We start from the raw sequence: 19,876 nt of genomic DNA on the forward strand, positions 1-19,876 counted from the left end.
ATCCAAACCAGTATCGAAAGTGCAGGATTACAATCTTGTGTGGCAATGAAGATTTATTACATGCTAGTAGTTTCTGTTTTGGATTTCTTTCTTTCCTCTGTGACTCCCACAGTGCAGGTCAAGAGTTTACACACACTCATTAACGGTATGAATGTCACGCTAATTTAGTTCTTTTAATGATTATTCACTTAAACCGTTCTCTTTTTCAGGATTAAATAGTTTGAACAAAAACAATGCATCAGAAAAAAATATAATAATTGGTTCTGCAAATTGGAATTAAATTAATGTTTTCTTTAATCTGCACAGGTTCAAAGTTATACATAAACATTCAAATATGTATATACTTGCCTACTAATATTTAGATAAATGTCCCTTAACAAACTCCACTTCACTCCAATGTTTTTTTGTAACAAGCTTCTGGCATAATTATGGTTAGAGATATGATCACTGTCAATATAATCAGCAGAGTTTATTTAATTTGGATTGTGTCCTCACATATCAGCTTTTAAAGCCTAGTGCATGCACTTTCAATAGAGTTGTGGTCTGGGCTTTATTGTTTCTCTACTTTTTATTATTCCTACACCAGTTTTGTTGTGTTTTGGGGGATTGTAGTGACCAATAACTATAATAGTGATTGATAACTTAGCTGCCAATAACACAACACATTTTTTTCACTTCTTAATGTAATCAAGCCATTAATGTAACAGCTGGTGAATAACATAAGTTATTGTTCTAATATTTTAGAACAATAAAATGTCGTAAAATTTTCTTTGTTTATTGAAATTGAGGAAATTCTTTAAAAATATATACTAATAACATGCATAATATGTGCATAAAAGGGCTGTATTTCTTATGAATATTTTTTTTACTCATCAGATGGGTGTGTTAGTTGGCATAATAGTCACATTAATTTTTCAAGTATGCAGAATATGCAGCGCTCTTACCTAATTAAGGTCATGAGATTCTATTTGAGTATTATCCACTGAAAAATCTTAATGTAGGATATTATTTGCTTAGATATATAGATTTATATATTAATGTATGAAGGAATATTAAATTAATTACTGTGAAATGCATTTAGCTCTCTTGTTGGAATGCACTAAATCTCAAGAAATTAAAACTATGTGAACTGTGTAAATCTCATTTACACAGTTCTTACATTTTCCAATAAGGTAATAACTAATTACATTGTTGGCAAAACATTATTTTTTGGCTTTTTTACATTTTGAAAACATTACATTATTTGCTCATGTTGAGGAACGTTTTATGGTAAGACGGGACAAAGACTGAGCTGTTTGACCACAATCACGAAAGGCATGAACTGAATTTCAAAGGTTTGTGCTTCAACAGGACATTGATCCTAAACTTAAACCAGAACTGATTTTGAAATGGATAAACCAGAGTAACATTTAAACTTTTTGCACCCCTATCTTGTTTTTGTAAGATGTATGGAAGTACTTATCATAAAATCATCCCACCACCAAAATAATGTTTTCAATGAGTCATTGACACAATAAAACTTTCATGCTCATGATGAGTGTATGTAAACTTCAGCACTGTTTTAGTTCCCTAGATATCATTACTAGCGAAGTCCCAAAAAAAAAAGAAAAACATGTTTAAAAGTCGTCTGTGTTTTTGGTATTTGGCCTAATTATTTTCACTGAATGCTAAAGGAGATGGGAGCGGCGCGTTTGCATGTCTTTGTTTGCAGGACCTTTCGGAAGAAGCCAGCTCAGGTGAAGTGAGAGTTTGCAGAGGTGTTTGCTCCTGCAGCGTTCAAAGCCTGCAGGCTTTTCATGGAGCGTGGAAACATTCTCACAGTAAATGCAGGGCTGTGTGTGACACTGAGCATAGAGATATAGGGCTGCTGAGAACTTTATTTTGTAAAGAGTCTTTATTAAGGAATAATATAGAATTGATACGAGGGAATCTATATAATGGAGGAAAAGTTGTATATTTTTTATATATATGTAGCACCTGAATAACTTTTGCTGTAATACTGGTGTGGATTGATGTCGATCATATACCAATGTTTCAGTTGATGGATGAGTTACAAATGGAAGCATCTGCAGAGAGAACACGTGCACCTAATACTGTAATGCATGACAAGTTAATGTTTACATTATATAATCTGTATTGAAAAATCTTGCATTCTGATGAGCAAGCTTGCTGAAAAGCAGGATATAAAACCGAAGGGAGTTTTCTTTTTATGTGTTCTGCTCATCTTTGCCTTTTTTCTCACTACTCTGAGCTGTCCTTAAGTTGATTTCCAGTGTCATACTAGTCAAGACCTCCCTTTTGCGTTTTGTCACGCAACATTGGCTTAGAAGACAAATGAGATTGTTGTTATTTTGAGGAACATCTTTATTAATGTGAGAGATGGACTGATGCAAGTCTAGGAAGTTTTATTTTACAGTCATATTTCAGTACGCTGCACGTTATCACCACTTTCATTGGGGATCATGAAATAGTCTAGAGCATTAAGCACTGTGTATACATTCCTGTGGGAAGTAGCTCAGTTCTGCCACATTCACTTTAACTAGACGTAGACTGTTAATCAGCACATCTGCACAGCAACAAGCACAGGATGCTTCTGACTCACACCTAAACATTTTCTCATATCTCAGCATGAGATATGAGAAAATGTTCAAAAGTAACATGACTATTTTCTGTGTAAATATGTAAAACACCAAGCAGTATAACAGAGTGTCAATGTCTTTTATTTAGGCAACATATCTATTTCCAATGTAGCCACTGTGACTAGACCAAAGCAACGTAACATTTCTGTTTGGTTTTTTTTGGCGGGGGGGTTGTTTTTACATTTTTGTGGCATTTTTCATCCTTTTGTGAGCATTCTTTTTGTATTTTTACTTTCTGTGTGTTGTCATAAATTCAATAAAGTATGTAGCTGTTTGTGTATATTTTTATGTGTACAATACATGTACAAATTACAGTGTTTTTAATTAAAGAGCAAGTGGTCACAACGTAAAAATGACTGGAGTAATTGTTTATGTTACCTGGAACACAAGAAAATGCATAAAGCGTCCTAAATTTGTTATTTTTCCTTTAAAGTCTGCCGTATAGTTGTGCTTGAGGTTTTTCCAATCATTTAAATTATTATTATTTTGTTATTTTGTGTCAGCACAAAAAAACTATATGTTGTTGAGAAATATGATCTAATATTACAGACTTCTTGTTTAGTCTTAATAGGTATCAGTGTTAGTAGTTCAAACCTCACATATCTTACAGTACCTCTTGTGGTGGTTTATTTCTGTAAAGAAAATTTGAAAATCTATGGTTTAAAGTCAAAGTTTTAAAAACTACTTCTGTATTTTGTAGCAACTCAAAAAACATTGAGACACGAGTTCCATCCTTACATTTCTACCACATCTGCGGTCATGAAGCCTTCACCTCAGAACCACTTATGAGTAATACTTTATCAGTGTTATCCTCCCACAGAAATAAGGCACTATGCACAGCACATCCTCCTGCTCTTATCTGAGCTCCCTTGCTCTGATTTAAACCATACCACCAGCGTCCAAGTCCTGCTTTCCCCTGTGATGTGATTTCCTTCTTCTTTTCATGCCTGCATAAGCTTTGACCAAAGCGAGTTGTAATTAAGCCTCTAAAGTGGCGGATTGCTTCAGAGCACAAAAAATTTGCCAAAAAAATATGCATAAAAATACGGGGCAGAACATTTTAATTATCCCAGACTTTCACTAAAATCAAACTCTTGGTTTTGACATGACACAGGACTTTAATCTGGATATGAATCTATAAGTCTCATAACACAAGCAGGGATAATCTCTGTCTGGCGGTTTTTGCGAGGGCTGTTGGGCTGAGGAGAGTAAAGTGCAGTCCACTGTCAGACAGTGCTGAGGTCACGGATAGGCCTGTTGGAACAGTGGCACAGTCAACCAAGAGCTAAAGCATGAATCAAATAATCTTGTCATAAACCATACTTTATAAAAAAAAACATCTATAGCGAATGCATGTAGTAAAATGTTATAAAAGTAACATGTTGGACTTCATCTCACATGTTGATGTGGCAAAAAAGGGTTTCTAATAAACTTTACTACAATCTGCTTGATTCACTTTGTTTCCATCAGGAGTTGCAGGTTTCACTGTCTTTTATGCTTCGGCAGCAGTCTGCTGGCGAGGCGCACAGCGTCCACTCAGCTGGTCTCACAGCTCCGGGGGGACGAGGGGAACCTTCGGGACCTTGACCACGAAAACCATCGGGTCTTTGGCCTTGTTGCTGAAGGCACGGCGGATGACGTCCACAGCGTGCTGATGAGTTACTCCCTGCAGACTCTCGCCGTCGACGGACAACAGCTCATACCCTGCCTGTAAATGCACAACCATATGTTAAGAACATTTAAAGGCTCTTGATTTTTTTTCTCCTAATTATAGAGGTCTGTATTCTCCCAAAAAAAAAAAAAAACTTCAGACAAAATAATTAATGGCAAAAAACTCTAGGGACTCTCTCTTTATGTCGAAATGTTCACACATGACTGCATGTATATTTTAAAGTTTCCCCTTCAGCACAAGGTCAGTGAAAGAAAACAACAATCCCCAAACACCTGCACATGCAAACATGGCTAGAGAGTATTTGTACAATTTCCTGCAGGATGTGAGGAGACGGCTGCAAATCTTCTGAGCCCTCAGCAGAGGAACTTCCTCTGATGTCAACGGTGTTTGCTGAGGATGCACCTGCCTCACGCATACTGCCTCGGCGAAGGTTAGCAACCACGTTACACAAAAGCACACAAGGACAAAGGCTATTGTTACGATCAGTCAGATCTGTTTTCTTTCTCCCTTTTCGATTTATTAGATGCCTATCTAATCACATCAAGTCTGTATATGTACAAGGTTTATGTAAGCTATTACATCTGTCCTGTCCTAATTTGATCCCTGCCACAAACCACAGTCTGTGATGTTCACTAGCTCTCCATGAAAAGATTTAGCTAAATTTAACCAATAGAGCTTAAAAATCCTTTCTTTAGTTTTTTTGAACTATTATTTTTATCTGAATTACACTGATCACATTTTAATCTTCCCCATCCTCTTTAGAGCTGGATGAGATTTTCTCTTTTAACAGACAGAGGGCAACAGATACCATAGCTTGACCAAAAATGCTGCATGTTTTCCCTGAAATGGCTCTTTAGATTCTCCACTGTGGCTCTTAAAAGCTGTTAAAGAGTTGAGCAATGTTTTTAATAAAAAGATAATTTAAAAAAAGCTTTCACTGTTTTTCCAAGACACCTTTATGTAACATATGCATCGCATTTCCACACAAAATGACACTAATTGTGTAAGGAATATTCTGCTTGTGTTTTTTTAAAAGTAATTTTCAAAAATAGAAGGAATATCCGGAAATGTATCAAACCTAAACACAAAACTTTTTTTCTTCTTCTGTGATGTAAAAATCTAAACAAATATCCTGTGGTGGTTGTGAAAACGAGCTATTTTGTTTTGAAGAAACACATTTTTGCAGCACAGCTGATGCAAGATGAGGATGCAGCTGTTCAGCCATGGAAAGCCTTTCCATTAAGATTTCCACACATTCTTTTGGACCAAATGTGAAGGCTTGGATGTCTGAGCATGTTGCTGTCATTCCCAGTCATTTCCATTTTATATTAATTCCACTGACAGTTGTCTGTGGAACATTTAGTTAGTTGTTAAGATTATATTAAGGCACCCTGCTAGACTGTACTGAGCTCCTGAGAGTGACCCATTGGTCTGCATTCATAGCTGCTGGATTTTATCCACTGCTGGTCACAGAACTAATTTAAATACATAAATGCATTTATTTATATGACTGAATGATTACTTTTGGAAATGTAGTGTGTGATGGCTCAATCACACGAAGGAATATTACACGTGCTACTCCTGTACTACTCGGGTGTTACTTCCTTTTCCACAGAGGAAGGAGGTAGGATAGAACCATGTAATAATAATCTAATAATAGAACTAGTTGACTTGCCAAGCTGTGAGGTGTGAGGTGAAAAAAAACAGATAATATAGAGCATGGAGACTTTTATCTCTGTCAGGACCAAGTAGCCAACAAGCTGTCTGTTTTTAGTGATGGCTAAAAAAAGGATGGCGGTCACTGAAACATTCTGTTGGTTAACAAGCTTGTGAATAATATTACTCAAATGTTTTTGGCATACTTTGGACTTCTTTAAATCCATGTTAACCTGGTTGACTGTGTTGGTGAATAAAATTTTAACTATATTTCTTATAAGCAGTCATATTTAAATTAAGGTTTACAGCCACTTCCAGCTGTTAGCACAACAGACATTTCAGATTGTCCCCCTCCTCTTTCAAGAATGGAAAGGTTTTGCTCTTGCTATGGATTCACATTCATGCTCACACATAAAGTAGGAATGAAGTTCAAATATTCCTTACGGTTTTTGTTATGGGAAACTCTTTCCCATGCTCCAGCTCTCTCATGTTTAGTTTCTTTATGTGCATGCTAAGTGACCTTTAGTGAAAGACTCGGTGTATCAAGTGTTTAAAGGGAGTCTGACCAAGATCATCAGCCACTATTAAGCAACTGTGCAGGCAATATATTACCAATACATTAGCAGAGCAGCAACCATGTTCCTCATTAATAATAGAGACGATGCGCTACCTGAGATGGCTCTCCACTCATCTTCTCCTCACTGCACACTTTTAACATCAGCTAATACCTCCTTCAGCTCGAAGCCACAGAGCAGAGATCTGATAACACGCTAGAGTCAAGATGGACGACTGATGTGTTAAAAATGGGGTTAATATCTGTATAATGTTTGGTGGGAAGGTGGAAAATTTGTTAACTACTTTGCAAATGTTTCTTCAGGTCTGTGTAAAAAGGGATGAAAATCTAGCTTTGAAGTCAGAGGAAAAAAAATATTGGTAAAATGTTATGTTAGTAGATGCCCACCTTCAGAGCCTCATTTGTAGAGGCAGCTCCTCCTGGAAATATTTTCTCAATCTTTATTACAGGCTGGATCTTAGACTCGATACCCCCAGAGATGCTAATACCTGTAAAAATACACATTTAAAGTAATAAAAAAGTAGGGTAATACCAGACATTTTGTAAATTAGTGAATATGACCTTTGGCTCTGACATGCAACAGTCCGTCGATGGACAGGACCAGATAAGATTTAAAATACCAAATTAATTCCCATAGCTCTGTCCCAGCCTTCTTTATTTCTAACTATTGCAAAACAGCTTAATTTTTTCAATATCTTTGATGAACCCTTGAGATAAATATTTTAATGCTATGATGTTAAATTCAATTCATTTGCAATTTTTCTTTAGGAATATTTCACTTTTCACCCATTAAATTCTCTTTTTGATCATAACCGATTAAAACTTCTGATCGGATCTAACTCTGAGTGACCTCCTGCAGATACATTTTATTTATTAGCGTTACACAATCACATCTACTCACAGCAGACTGTGAGTAGATTATAGAAAGTTACTTTGGATATAAAAGTTCCTTTTTGTACCCAAAAAGACAGGCATGAAACAATGTGAACCACATGAGCACAAAGAAGAGAAAAGGCAAAAATAATGTCATTGTGCTTCTGTGGTTCTTTTGCACTTTTTTGCTTCAGTAATATTGTTTCTTGATGTCTGTTGGCCATCTTCTTAAAGAGTTTTTTCTTATCAGGTAACCATGAAAGCCGTCTCTCACCATAATTGCTTTTAAATTTTGCCTTCTTCTTCCCAACCACATAAACCAAACTTACCCAAGTTAAATGCCTTTTTCAGATACTGGCACTGCAATTGTCTTCACATGAATATGTGAAGAACATGAAGAACAACTAGGTAAGTTGTTCTTACCTAGTGATTGCTTGGCCTTGGAGATGGTGAGTGTCATGATTTCATACTCCTCAGCTGGTAGAGTTCCTCTTCTTTCTTGACCATTTTGAAAGTGTCCGTTTACCTGCAGGCCACTCCCTCGGCGTGAGGAGGGGCTTCTCTCTCTCTGGGGATCAAACACATCAGCTAGAGGGGTTCTCCCTCTCCGCTGTGAGGGAACCCGCACACTGACCTCAGTGTAGCCGTCCTGCCTGCTCTGTCTGCTGTAGATGCTGTCAGGACTCCCCTCCCTCCTCCCTCTGCCATGGCTGCTCCTCACAGGTGATCTCCCACGCTCAGGAGCTGCGTCTCCACGGTCTGACACAGACAGCAAGGACACCTGGTCATACCTTGGTGTCCCATTCTCACTCCTGTTCGGGGAGCGGTGAGGTTGACGTCCAGGCTGGGTGTTGTGAGGAGACCCAGAGAGGAGGAAACTGTGGCTGGGGCTTGGGGTACGTGAGCGCGCAATGGAAGACGCATAGTTATCGACGGGCACATCCAGCAGAGGGATGAAGGCACGGGAAGGTGGCAGGTGACCAGTTTGTTGGCTGGTCAGACGAAGTCTCTCGAAGTCTTCGATCAGCTGGCGCTCCTGGTGTGTGTCATGAACTGGCTGGAGGTGAAATCCACCTCTGTAGTCTGGGAAAGCAGAATCACAGTAAAAAAAAAATTGTTCTCCATCTGCTCCTTTTCTCCTCAAAACTTTGAAGCTTTCATAAAAGTTTTAGATATTTGCCACAAAAAGGAAATATGCTAATCAAGAATGGCTACTACCCAGTTTGTCTTACTGTTGGAGTGCGTCAGGATTATATTTTTTTACCCTCACCTGTTTCAGTTGTATTTGCTACCATTAGGATTAATATTCAGAAAACTATGTCTTTCCATTGTTTCACAAAAACTTTATTGATCTACTTATGCGTATATTATTCAATTGGTTTACATCAATTACAAACGTCAGATTTTGTGTTTACATGTTTACTCGTCTTTGCTTTATTCATAACTCTCATGCTGGAGCCAAGTTTCCTTTCAGTCAGCCAGCTACAACAGCTCCTTAAGGACTACAATCACTCTTTTGTTCACTAAAGACTAATTTGCACAGTTTGATTTGTAGATGTATCTGTTTTAGAAATGCAAAAGGAAGTTGAATCAACACCATTTTTTTATATAGATGAGGTCCAGTGGGAGCATAGCGGTATGCACAGTTGTTTTCTGTATGATTGTAAAACAGCATTCATATTTAGCAAAATATGACCTCTTCGTGTAGCTGTTTCCAGTTTTATACAATAAATATGAAATAATCTGGAGAAAGAAAAGAAACATGTCTTTAAAATGTGTACCATATTCATAAAGAATGAAAAAAATCAGAAAGAGAAAGACTACAAACAAAGAGGACAAGAATAAAATAGCTGACATACCTGGGATTGGGGTGATGAGGTGACGCCGAGGAGTTCCACTGCGAGGTGACCGAAGAGCCGGCGAGCGTACTGGAATACATAAACAAAACATTATTCACATTTTCTAGCTATATTATAGAAGTTTTCTACATAGAGAGTTTTCTCTCACATGCACAAGCAGCACACTATATTTAGGAAATGACTACAATAAAACTGAGAAGTTTTTAGATCATCCTTGCTTACTAGAGCGACTCTTGAGGATGTCATACGCTTCCAGCTCAAACGGCATCACCAGGCTGTCAAAACGACCCAACTCAGACGTGGGTATCAGCATTCTGCAGAAGACAGTATCACAGCCTGTCAGCCAATATTTTTTTGCACAGTGTATGATGCACCGGGATGAGAGAGGATGGCAGCTTACCTTATTTCTCTGAGCAAAAGCAGCTTCTCTGGCCGATCCAAGATTGCCAGCAGGGGGCGCACCAAATCCTCAATCACATTGTCAGACAAAAACTGCAAGAAAAATAACAAAAAAAAAGCAAAGGACGGTTATTGATTTGACTCAAAAAGATTCCAGAAAATTACTAAGATTTAAAACATATTCTAGGAGACATTCTGCAGATTTAGGTAGATTTTAGCTCTACATTTTTTATAGCAACAATGGGCCAAGTAAGCAAAGAAAAAACACAATCAAGTTGTGGTTGCTGTTTTGTGTTATTTCCTTCATTGCCTTGAGCTGTAATGGAGAGAATACTACTGAATATCCTCCAGAGAAAAGTAAACTTCCAGAAGCGTGTTTGTCTTCAAATTAGCTGCATTCATTTTTAATATTCTCTCATCCAGGAGTGCCCTGAAAGTCCACACGGCGTAGTTTTATGTCTTTAATCGGTTTGTTAAGAGGTCACAGATCACTGTGATCACTGTCACAGATTATATGTCCTCAAAAACACTAAAGTATTGTTCTGTGAAGGACATTTGATGGTAATTCAACAGGCCAAATCCATCTTTTGTTCCAGCTGCTGCCAGACACGTCTGTCGCTGAAGAACAACCTCTGACACAGGGACTAACACCACACACTCAAGCTCACAAAGGGAACAGCTGATGTTACAGGTAAATCTCTAAGAGCCAAAACACACAAAAGAGGTTGTTAATGGGTAATTCTAGCCAAGCAGCTCACCCGCCGACAATTTCTCATCACTGCAGCAACCTCGTCTGGACTGAGCAATTTCTTTGACATGTCCTCCACATGCTGCAGCGTCTCATGATGGGGCAGTGGGCTGCCGGCGCGGGATTCCCTCGGGGAAGTAAAGAGCTGGAATGGACGACTTCGCTCTTTTTCTAGGAATGACGTTTAATGGTCAAGGTTGGTTTTTTTTGTCCCAAGTAGGAAATAAGGTGCCACACATCAAAGACACATCAAAGAGCAGAATTAAATCACCAGTTCACAAAATATCACCCTGCCATTTATACAGATGCATCCCAGTAAATTGGAATATGTTTTCCAATGAGGCCCATTTGACGTCTTAAATGTAACTTCTGAAAACAACAACCTTTAAGTAGTTATTGAACATATTTATCATTAACCCTACATTTCTGTAAATGTTTTATTGGCCTGATGTAATGTTATAATCTCTAAGAAAGTATATGTGTTTTCGTTAGCTGTAAGCAGAAAATGATCATAATTAACAGATATTCAGGCTTAAAGACATATGCTTGTGTGTAATTAATCTCTATGTGTTTCAGTGAGTTGAGTTACTGAAATAAATTACTTTTCTAATAATATTCTAATTTACTGGATTGCCCCTGTAAAGGTACGCATACTGCGCTGAAATTTTATAGGCTACTTAATCAGGCTACCAAAAAAATTATACAATGATAGCACATGAAACAAGATGTGAACATCTGCAGACAGCATTAAAATCAAGCAGTGTCATTCAAAGACTCAGAAAATAAAAAAGCTAGAGCAACGTTACTTGGCTCAAAACTCTTACTTTATCTCATCTTTAATTCTCAAGATTAAGAAAAAATATTTAAAACTGTCCATGAAAATTTTGCTCTTTTCCACAATGTACACCTGAAACGAAAGAATGAGGTTGTGACATCAGGCTCACCATTAGGATGATAAGACGGAGACCTCGAGCGACTCTTGTCTTTATGGTCTTTCTTGAAGAAAAGGTTGACAAAGGTTTTGGAACGCTGCAGGTTTGTTTTACCGTCTGCTGAGTCTTTCTGCTTTTGTTGCCCTTTTTTCTTCTTCTCTAAATGTGAAAGAGGGATAAAAGTGTTTTATTTTGAAAATAAAATCACTTACATAAGAGCTGATCTGTTCCGTTCTGCAACAATGGCTCTCATGTTATCTCTAATATCTATCTCTATTTCTAGGTAATAACTCCAACTTTAAGGTATTCTGTTTGCTCTATTGTAAATATTTTTACTAGCCTTTGTGCAGATTCACTATGTTTATGTTTCTTGCAGTCAGCTTCTCTGTTCAGTGAGGTAAATCTGCCTCTGTGATCAGGAACACAGTTGTACTGATAAATTGCAGCAACACCAACTTGAATTTATTATTGGGGGAATCACCATAAAATGCTCCTTGGTGCATAACAAGCATCTCTTTGCTTCCAGCATCCAGCAGCTCCTGGAGGGGTAGGTGGGTTGGATAAATTAAAAGGGATAGGCTAATAACTCAACTCAGCCTGCAAAGCTTGCATGGGCATTTTGCCATAGCCTTGTTCTTATTCAAAGGTACAAAGAGCGAGTACAGCGGTCAGTGATTAATTTGAGTCTGGATAACCTATGGGCTCCTGGACAAATTCTGCCTGGAGCGTAAATCAGTCAAATTAATCGCACTTTGCTCCTGGAGTGAAAGCAGGACTCAAGATGTTGGAAGGGATCTTAATCATCAGTCATAAAACCTGGATTTCACCTCATTAGATGTGTCATCAGTCTAAACAGGCTGGTTTTACTATTACAATTAAGACATATTTCAGAGAGTAACTTTAACTTATTGTTGTGTTAATTTCCAGTAGTGCTATGGCCCATAAATCAGTTCACTATCCTGCATATGAAAAATTATTCACTTGTTTGTTTCTTGTTCTTTTTCTCTGTGCATCTTTGCCTTGCTCTCCAAGCTGTTACTACTACAATACAGCAAACAGAATACCTTAAAGTTGGAGTTACTACCTCGAAATAGAGATAGATATTAGAGATAACATGAGAGCCATTGTTGCAGAACGGAACAGATCAGCTCTTATGTAAGTGATTTTCAAACTGTAGAAAAAAGCTGAAACATTTCCATGCTCTCATGTATTGTGTGTTTAGTTTCAGTGGATTGTTAAATATTCACTGCAAACTCTGGAGAACCCCATAAAAACCTAAAATGCACCTTTATTTGAGACTTTTTTTGTCAGAAGCTGAGAAGGTTTTAGTAAAGTTTTTCTCTGGAAGTGTGCTGGTCTCACCTGACACGGTGATGTGGCTCTGGGAACGTCGGATTGGCTTTCGTGGTTTGCTCAGAGCCATCAGTGCTTCTGTTTTAGGCGACTGTTTTTCAGCGTCCCTCTCCCCGGCGGACGGTGTCCTCACTCGGCCCCGTCCCAACTCTTTGACCTCTCCCATGTCCCTCGGCCCCTCACCTTTCCCGCGTATGACTGTGTCCTTCAGCAGCATAGTTTCCCCTACAGTCCGACTGGTTTCTGTGCCGACCAGCCGGTCAGGGTCCAGCCTGTTAGGAGAATGGTCCATGAAGTCTGCTGCTGGGGGGTCAGTCTGAATGGCACTGTCTGCTGTCCGCTCTGCGATGCTTTGACGTCGGGAGCGATCCTCTGTGCAGATGGCCACGTCCACCATCTCTGAGCGAAAAACCGGGGGGAAAAGGACCTGAGAGAGACCACTGAGGGAGCTGACAGGCGTGCTGGAGGACAGCGAGGACACAGAGGAGTTGGAGTCTGAACCCTGAGAGGACAGTGCAGGGCCGCCATTGGCTACTGTGGAGAACAATCCATAATTACAAGGATTCCAGTGTACTGAAGGTTGGAGTATCCCAGTTGTTTGTTCTCATCAAGCTACATGTGGCGTCATTCCCACTTTATTTGAGGTCTGCTTTGTCTGAATCACAATCTTATATCCTGTAAGCTTTTGAAAGCAACATGGAGTAGAAGTTGGTTTATTTTTTTAACCTTTAAGACAAAGGTTAAAAAAGTGACCCTGTATCTTAAAGCAGATGTCAGATTAAGATATGTTCCAGATCACTGAGCTGCCAAGAAATGTGAATAAAGTAAAGGGCAATCTTGCTACAAGTGGCTAATCTAAAGGGGCACGTAAAAGCATCTTAACGTTTTTTCATATTATAAACACAAACTGCAATCTATATTATTAGGATTTATTGTCATATATCAACACAGAGTAACATATACCTGCTAGGCATATGGATGGTTTTTATTTTATGGTTTTTATTTTGTTACAAATCTAAATTTTAAAAGTGTGGCTTGTGCTCATGTTTATCCTCTTTTTTTTCCAATAATCCTGAATAAAATCTAGTGCAACGTATTGAATTTAGAACTCACAATTAGTAAATATAGTAATTTTGTGTAGTTTAATCTCAGTATACTGTAAATCCAGCTGTTCTGTGAAGGCCTCAGAGAACATTAGTCAACATTAAAACAAAAACACACCCAATAGGTGAGGGATAAGTCTAAGGAAGGGTTAAGTTAGAAAACAATATTATAAAATCGTTTTGATATCTCATGTAATACTGTGTCATTGTATCATAATCCAAAATAGAAAGAATATGCCAGAACTGCAAACCTATCAAAGCATGCTCTCCAACTTATTGACAAGTCTGCAATAACTCCAGGGGAGCTGCAGAGATCCACCGCTCAGGTGGAGAAGTTTGTTGAGATTCCCATGTAAATCTGACTACACTATACATCTGGCTTTTATAGAATAAGTCATTGTTGAAAGGAAATCACAAAAAGTACACTCTTCCGATTGTAATTTGTTTTCCTTTCTCTTCCACTTCTCAACCATCCACAAAACTTTGAGTTGATCTTTCACGTAAAAAAAAAATTCATGGGCAATGAATACTTTTGCAAGGCAGCAGAATCTAAGAGGGCACTTCGCAAACAAACATGGGAAAATAAAAAAAATAAAGTATCTTATCAAATATTCATGATATTGTTCAGGGCAGGCCACACTCTGGACATAAATATTGAAGTTAGTATCTTTTCCCAAAAACAACATATAGTCATATTCAGTAAATTAGACTATGTGTCCCAATGGGGCTCATTTGTCAAAATAAAAGTACCTTTCAGAAATAACTTTTAAAAAAGACTCATCTTGGAAAATCCACTCACATTTATCAAGCCAGCCATACTCCGCCACCATTTCCTTGTATGCGGGATATCTTCCAACTTCCTGTGAAAGACATTTACATAAATAAGCATAAAATGTTAGAAATCTCAATGCCTCTGTAGTGTGGTGTTCTTGATTACACACACTAGAAACCAAAGCTTTTGGATTAGCCAAGATGTAGTTGTTTTAAATTTTTTTCAGTATATTTTTTGTATCAAAATTTCTCTTTCTGTTTGAGAAATCACCTGTTTGGTCTCCACAATGCACAGCCAAAGGTCACGGCATATCTCCATATGAGCCCTTCATGTCCAGGTGTGAAACAGTTTAATATTTAAAGTTAATCCTCTCCTATGCCTGCCTCTGATCTACAGCTCTAATAAAAGATAATAGGAAGCCATAAAATTAGGTTTTCTGTTGATTATAACCTGATCCCGGGCGGCCTTTGAATAATGAAAGTCGTCCCTGGATGTTTTTCACACATGCAACCTGAGATCAGGGCAGTAAAATGATCTAAGAGGGCACGCATATGCATGTTGGTGCACGCTGCACAACACACGCATGTCCGTTTACATACATGCACATGATTCCGTCATCCAAAAATGACACAGGTTAAGTGGTGTGGTCTTACACACAGGCACACAAAACCAGACACTTATGGAGAATCATAGGGCTGCGGGCCAGTCGTTTGCTCTGCTGTGGAGGCTCAATGAGAGGAGACGGCGTTTTACTGCTAATATTTAGCACATGTCTGCACTCAAAGGCTCAGTCAGCTGTTACATTTTAACAAGAATTATTTATATAAAATAGCACATCCTGTAGGAATGTGGTGGTAAAAAACCAAAATCATACTTTAACAACTTCCTGGATATTTTAGGGTTTAAACAGCTGCTGTGTTAGGGTATGTGTTTCTGACAGCTGTATGGAGATGTTGCTTTAATATTTTCAATACATTTATTCACCGAGTCATTACTTTGTTATTTAGTTAATAGTAATAACTTTGGTAACACTAACAAGCCTAAAACAGAAGCATTTTCATCTGACTTGATGTCAGAGAGTGAGGAAAAGCAGTTCTGTACTCTCAACATGAACATAATGTGGATGCTTTTGTCTCACCCTGATGGTTAACATGACGTGAGTGTGGCTCTTCAGGACCTCCACTGCATTGCTGTGGGTGATGTCCTCAAAGCTCACCCCATTTGCTGCAAGGATTTGATCTCCCATTTTGATGCCGTGCTGTTCTGCAAGCCCACCTGGGTCCATTCTGGAGAAAGAACACAAATATAAAAGCTAAGAAATATATGAATAAGCAAACTGTAGCACTTACACTGAGGATAAATTATTAATTAAGTGTAAATTGAGATAGTTGTGTTTTTTGTAAGTGGGTCATGGTTGGTTTGATGTAATACAAAAAGTTATCTAAAAATAATCCAGCAATTCAGAATATATCAGAAAATATGTCCAGCTGTAAGACATGATTAATTTGTGGTTTTTGAGTTTATACTTTGAGACATAAATGCCAAGTCCAAACTCTTTGCCGCCTCTGATGTTGAAACCCAGACAGTAGTCGTCCGATGTAGTGAAGAGATGTACAATCCGGCGGAGAGCGCTGTCTGAGCTGGCCTCTGACGGCGTACGACCGTTCTCCTCCACCACCATCCTTCTGTGAATTAGATCCACCCTGCGCACACATATGCAAAAGATATACTCCGCTTTGCTCTCGATACACCAAACTCACATCCGTCAGTATCAGTTAATCAAAAAGCCATAAAGGTCACAGCAGTAATCCATCCACTGCTGCCACATGAAACCCAGATACAGTGTATCCCAAAAGAGAGATAACCAGTGTAAGCTCCAGACAAGTGATAAGCTTCACATAAAAGACCCACACAAAACTTAAACCTGCTATTACTAAGCGGACTGTTCTTTACAAAATCATGAAGAGACTCACAAAACCATTCATACATATTTAACTTTTTCTCATTTAGCGCATTAAGATGATGGACAAACAGAAAGTAGAGCATAATTATGTACTGGAGGCAAACTGAAGAACATGTATGTTTTTTGTAACGTTTTACAAGTAAATCTGCAACTGCATCTCCCCCTTACTACAAGTATGACTGTAAATCTTTGGGGGCTATGTGTCGGTAGCTCTAGAGTGTGATATTTATAACTGTTCTTATGTTTTGCAGATTTTGCTTTATTGTAAATATTCCCATTAACTCTGAGCTGCTTCCCTGCCCACTGATAAAGAACAGAATCCCCACAGCATGATGGTGCCACCACATGTTTAAGGGGATTGTGCAGTGTTGGTTGTCCTCTACACATAATGTTTTTGCAAATAGGTCAGAAACATCCAGCTTGGTCTCTTCTGAATGAAGCACCTTGTTCCCACTGTTTGCTGTGTCTGCACTGCTGTGGGTTAACATTGAAGTGAGTTTTTTATGTCTTAACTACAGCAGATACATTGCTCTATACTTCAGTGAAGGTCAGATTTGTAATGTGCACTACTAGTCCTGTAAAGAAATTCTCCTATAAGCTGTAAATCTCTTCAGCTTCTCCAGATTTATGAGGCATTCACTGAACAGACATATTTAAACTGAGATTAAATCAGTCACAAATGCTCTCTCTTAACAAATTAGGAGGCTCTGAAGACTTTTTTTCAATAAGTATTACATATAATAATAATATGGAGGGAAGAATACACAAGTAAGCTGAACTTTTCAGATTTTTGTTTGACAAAGTTCTTTTCCCACCAGCTAACAGGCCTGCACTACTTTCTGCTGCTTTATTCAAAATCCCAATAAATACACTGAAATTTGTGGTTTTCAGGTGACAGAAAAATATCAAAGTACAGTATATGGATGCTTTTGAAAGAGTGTATTACAAAAATAAACTTGCAAATACCGTATTTAATAACTAGCCTTCATATTACAGTGTAGTGTATCTCAGTGGTCTAACCATGTGGTCTTCTCCTTGGAGTAGCGGATGCCGGGGATCTTTCCTACACGCCTCACCACCATCCTCAGCCTGTTGTTTCCTGTCAGGACCTTCACAGCGCTGCTCATGGTGATGCTCTCCAGGCTGACTCCGTTCACCTCCACCAGCTTATCCCCCACAGTGAGCCCAGCCTGTGCTGCAGACACGTATAAAACTCAGCATGATAAACAAAAGTAAAATGTCACGTACACAAAACACCTCGACTTGATGTAAATACAAAAAAAACCTACAGACACATTAAATCCATACCTGCTGTGCTGTCATCCTCCACCTTACTGACAAATATACCAAGTCCATGTTCGGATCCCCCACGGACACTAAAGCCAAGACGCCCATCTGGGCTCTTATTGACTGTCACTGTGTGAATATCTTCACTGTCGTCTCCTCCTGCAAACGAAATCAACATGAATCTGACATACAGTACAGACCAAAAGTTTAGACACACAGTTGTGTCCAAACTTTTGGTCTGTACTGTATGTGTTTGCACAGTCAGACTGCCAACTACTGTTAAAACCCTACACAGGTAAAGTTAAAAATAAGTATGATAAAAAGTGTAACAAGATTTTGGTGTAATAAGACAATACGGTCCACGTTGGAATCGATCTCAGTGAAAAACTGGGATCTGAAATCTGATTTATGTGTCAGTTATAAGAAAAGGGAAAATTAGCCTAACTGTGGTGCTGAATGTTATTCACAAACAACAAAGACTTTTTTAAAAATTAAGCACTTTTCACAGAAAATTCAATAACACACGTATGTCTTGCTCTCTAAATAATGGTTCATGACCACTATGCCCAATTACATTCATTGTTTTGTGTGAGTGAGAAGTAAGAAAATATATTTGTTATGATCTACAGTCATAAAAGCTTAGGAAAGCAAGTAAAATGTAATCTATATCTATATGTAACACAAATAAGAATACAATAGATAAAACTGTAAGCACTAACTAATATATGACAGCCTCGTTTTTTTTTTTTAAGTGCGGCAACAATCTATTCATTGTTGATGCTTAAAATCTATATGTGACTGTGGATAGTTTTAATAAATGTATTTACCAAAACTGTTTTTATCCTTAAAAAGTAAACGAAAAAAAGTCTGTAAATGCATCAGTATCGATCAGGCTTTTTCTTAGATGACACAATTTTTTGGTTTTCTTTAAACCTTCTGCCTGCTAATCTCCATTTGTTTTCTTCCTAAGACTTTATCACGTGAAAAAAAAGGTGCTGCACTTTCTATGAAGTGGATTGTATTTTAGGCTAAATTTAACAGAAGAATTCCAAGATTGTCCCAATTATTATTATTATTATTATTATTATTATCAAAGCATGTCTTTATCTGGTTCTAATTCTAATTCAAATTATGGGATTTCTTAATTCTAATGCATTTGATAAATAATAAAAACGTTTAAAGTGCTGGTGCATCTTTAAAGGTGATGATGTTAAAAATATTCCTGGAAGTAATTTCAACTCTATCATCTTTAGTACTGAGTTACTCTGACTCAAACTATATTAAATCAGACATGGCTAATCCATAGGCTTCCAGCCCCATAAATAGTGTTACAGTCATCAGTTACCAAGTTTAGAGCTCACCATCTACAGGTGCATTGATGAGAATGACCCTGCCCATGGGAGAGGAGGACCTGCGTCTGTGGCGCTGCTGTTTCTTCAGCATGTAGCGCGTTGTGCTTTGGGATCCCCCACCCCGGCCTCCATTGCTGAAGTGGGGGTGCCCGCCTCCGTTTGTCATCTCGCTCCAGGCAGGATGGTGAAATGAGCCAGCCATCGGGTAGGCCTGGAAAAACTTTTCTCCGTCATCCAGGCACTGGAATATCTGGTTTCGCCTGTCGGGAGGAGGAGGAGGAGGTGCAGCCTCGGGCTTGGGGGAGAAAAGGTGGAGAGGGGCAGCGGTGGTGGAAAAGTGGAGTGGCTTCCAACCACAGATCCAAACTCCTCAACTGAACTCTGAAAGTGGCTACGACTGAAGTTGACGACTTCTACCGGACTCCAAGTATAAATAAGAAAAAGTGGAAAACAAACGGATACGTAGAACTGAACAAAAGCCAGACAAATACATAACCTTGCATCCTACAAATTGAAAATAGTGTGGGGGGAAATAGTCACTCAAAATAAACTGTAAACTCCAGGAAAGGATCCAAATGTTTGCAGGAAAATAGAAAAAAAATTCTGTAAAAATCTTCTGAAACCATCTTATTTCTGATTCTAGAGCCTGTTAGCCAGAGAAGCTGCGCTTGTCTGTAGAGAAGTCGGCTGTGCC

The 19,876-nt window shown here is 38.4% G+C and overlaps 1 protein-coding gene across 1 annotated transcript; it reads right to left on the bottom strand.

Moving 5' to 3' along the window:
• Positions 1 to 1,213: 1,213 nt before the first annotated feature.
• Positions 1,214 to 19,697, bottom strand: pdzd7a (PDZ domain containing 7a). The gene is made up of 15 exons (XM_028007348.1): positions 19,192 to 19,697; positions 17,852 to 17,989; positions 17,564 to 17,738; positions 16,107 to 16,283; positions 15,719 to 15,866; positions 14,608 to 14,668; positions 12,715 to 13,239; positions 11,365 to 11,511; positions 10,431 to 10,591; positions 9,674 to 9,765; positions 9,496 to 9,587; positions 9,274 to 9,342; positions 7,838 to 8,497; positions 6,929 to 7,029; positions 1,214 to 4,347 (listed from the first exon to the last, which is right to left on the bottom strand). The coding sequence occupies exons 1-15, from the start codon at positions 19,382 to 19,384 to the stop codon at positions 4,186 to 4,188; spliced, it is 2,901 nt and encodes a 966-aa protein (XP_027863149.1). The 5' UTR covers positions 19,385 to 19,697; the 3' UTR covers positions 1,214 to 4,185.
• Between the last annotated feature and the right edge of the window lie 179 nt (positions 19,698 to 19,876).

The sequence above is a fragment of the Xiphophorus couchianus genome, chromosome 22 (genome assembly GCF_001444195.1).
Source record: "Xiphophorus couchianus chromosome 22, X_couchianus-1.0, whole genome shotgun sequence".
Classification (NCBI taxonomy): Eukaryota; Metazoa; Chordata; class Actinopteri; order Cyprinodontiformes; family Poeciliidae; genus Xiphophorus; species Xiphophorus couchianus.

Excerpts from the sequence above, each read along its gene's own strand:
- pdzd7a (XM_028007348.1), bottom strand. The coding sequence starts at position 19,384 with ATGGCTGGCTCATTTCACCATCCTGCCTGGAGCGAGATGACAAACGGA. Across the intron at positions 16,284-17,563 it reads TCCAAGGAGAAGACCACATG|GGTGGATCTAATTCACAGAA; the intron begins GTTAGACCACTG and ends ATGTGTGCGCAG. Across the intron at positions 14,669-15,718 it reads ACGTCATGTTAACCATCAGG|GAAGTTGGAAGATATCCCGC; the intron begins GTGAGACAAAAG and ends TGTCTTTCACAG.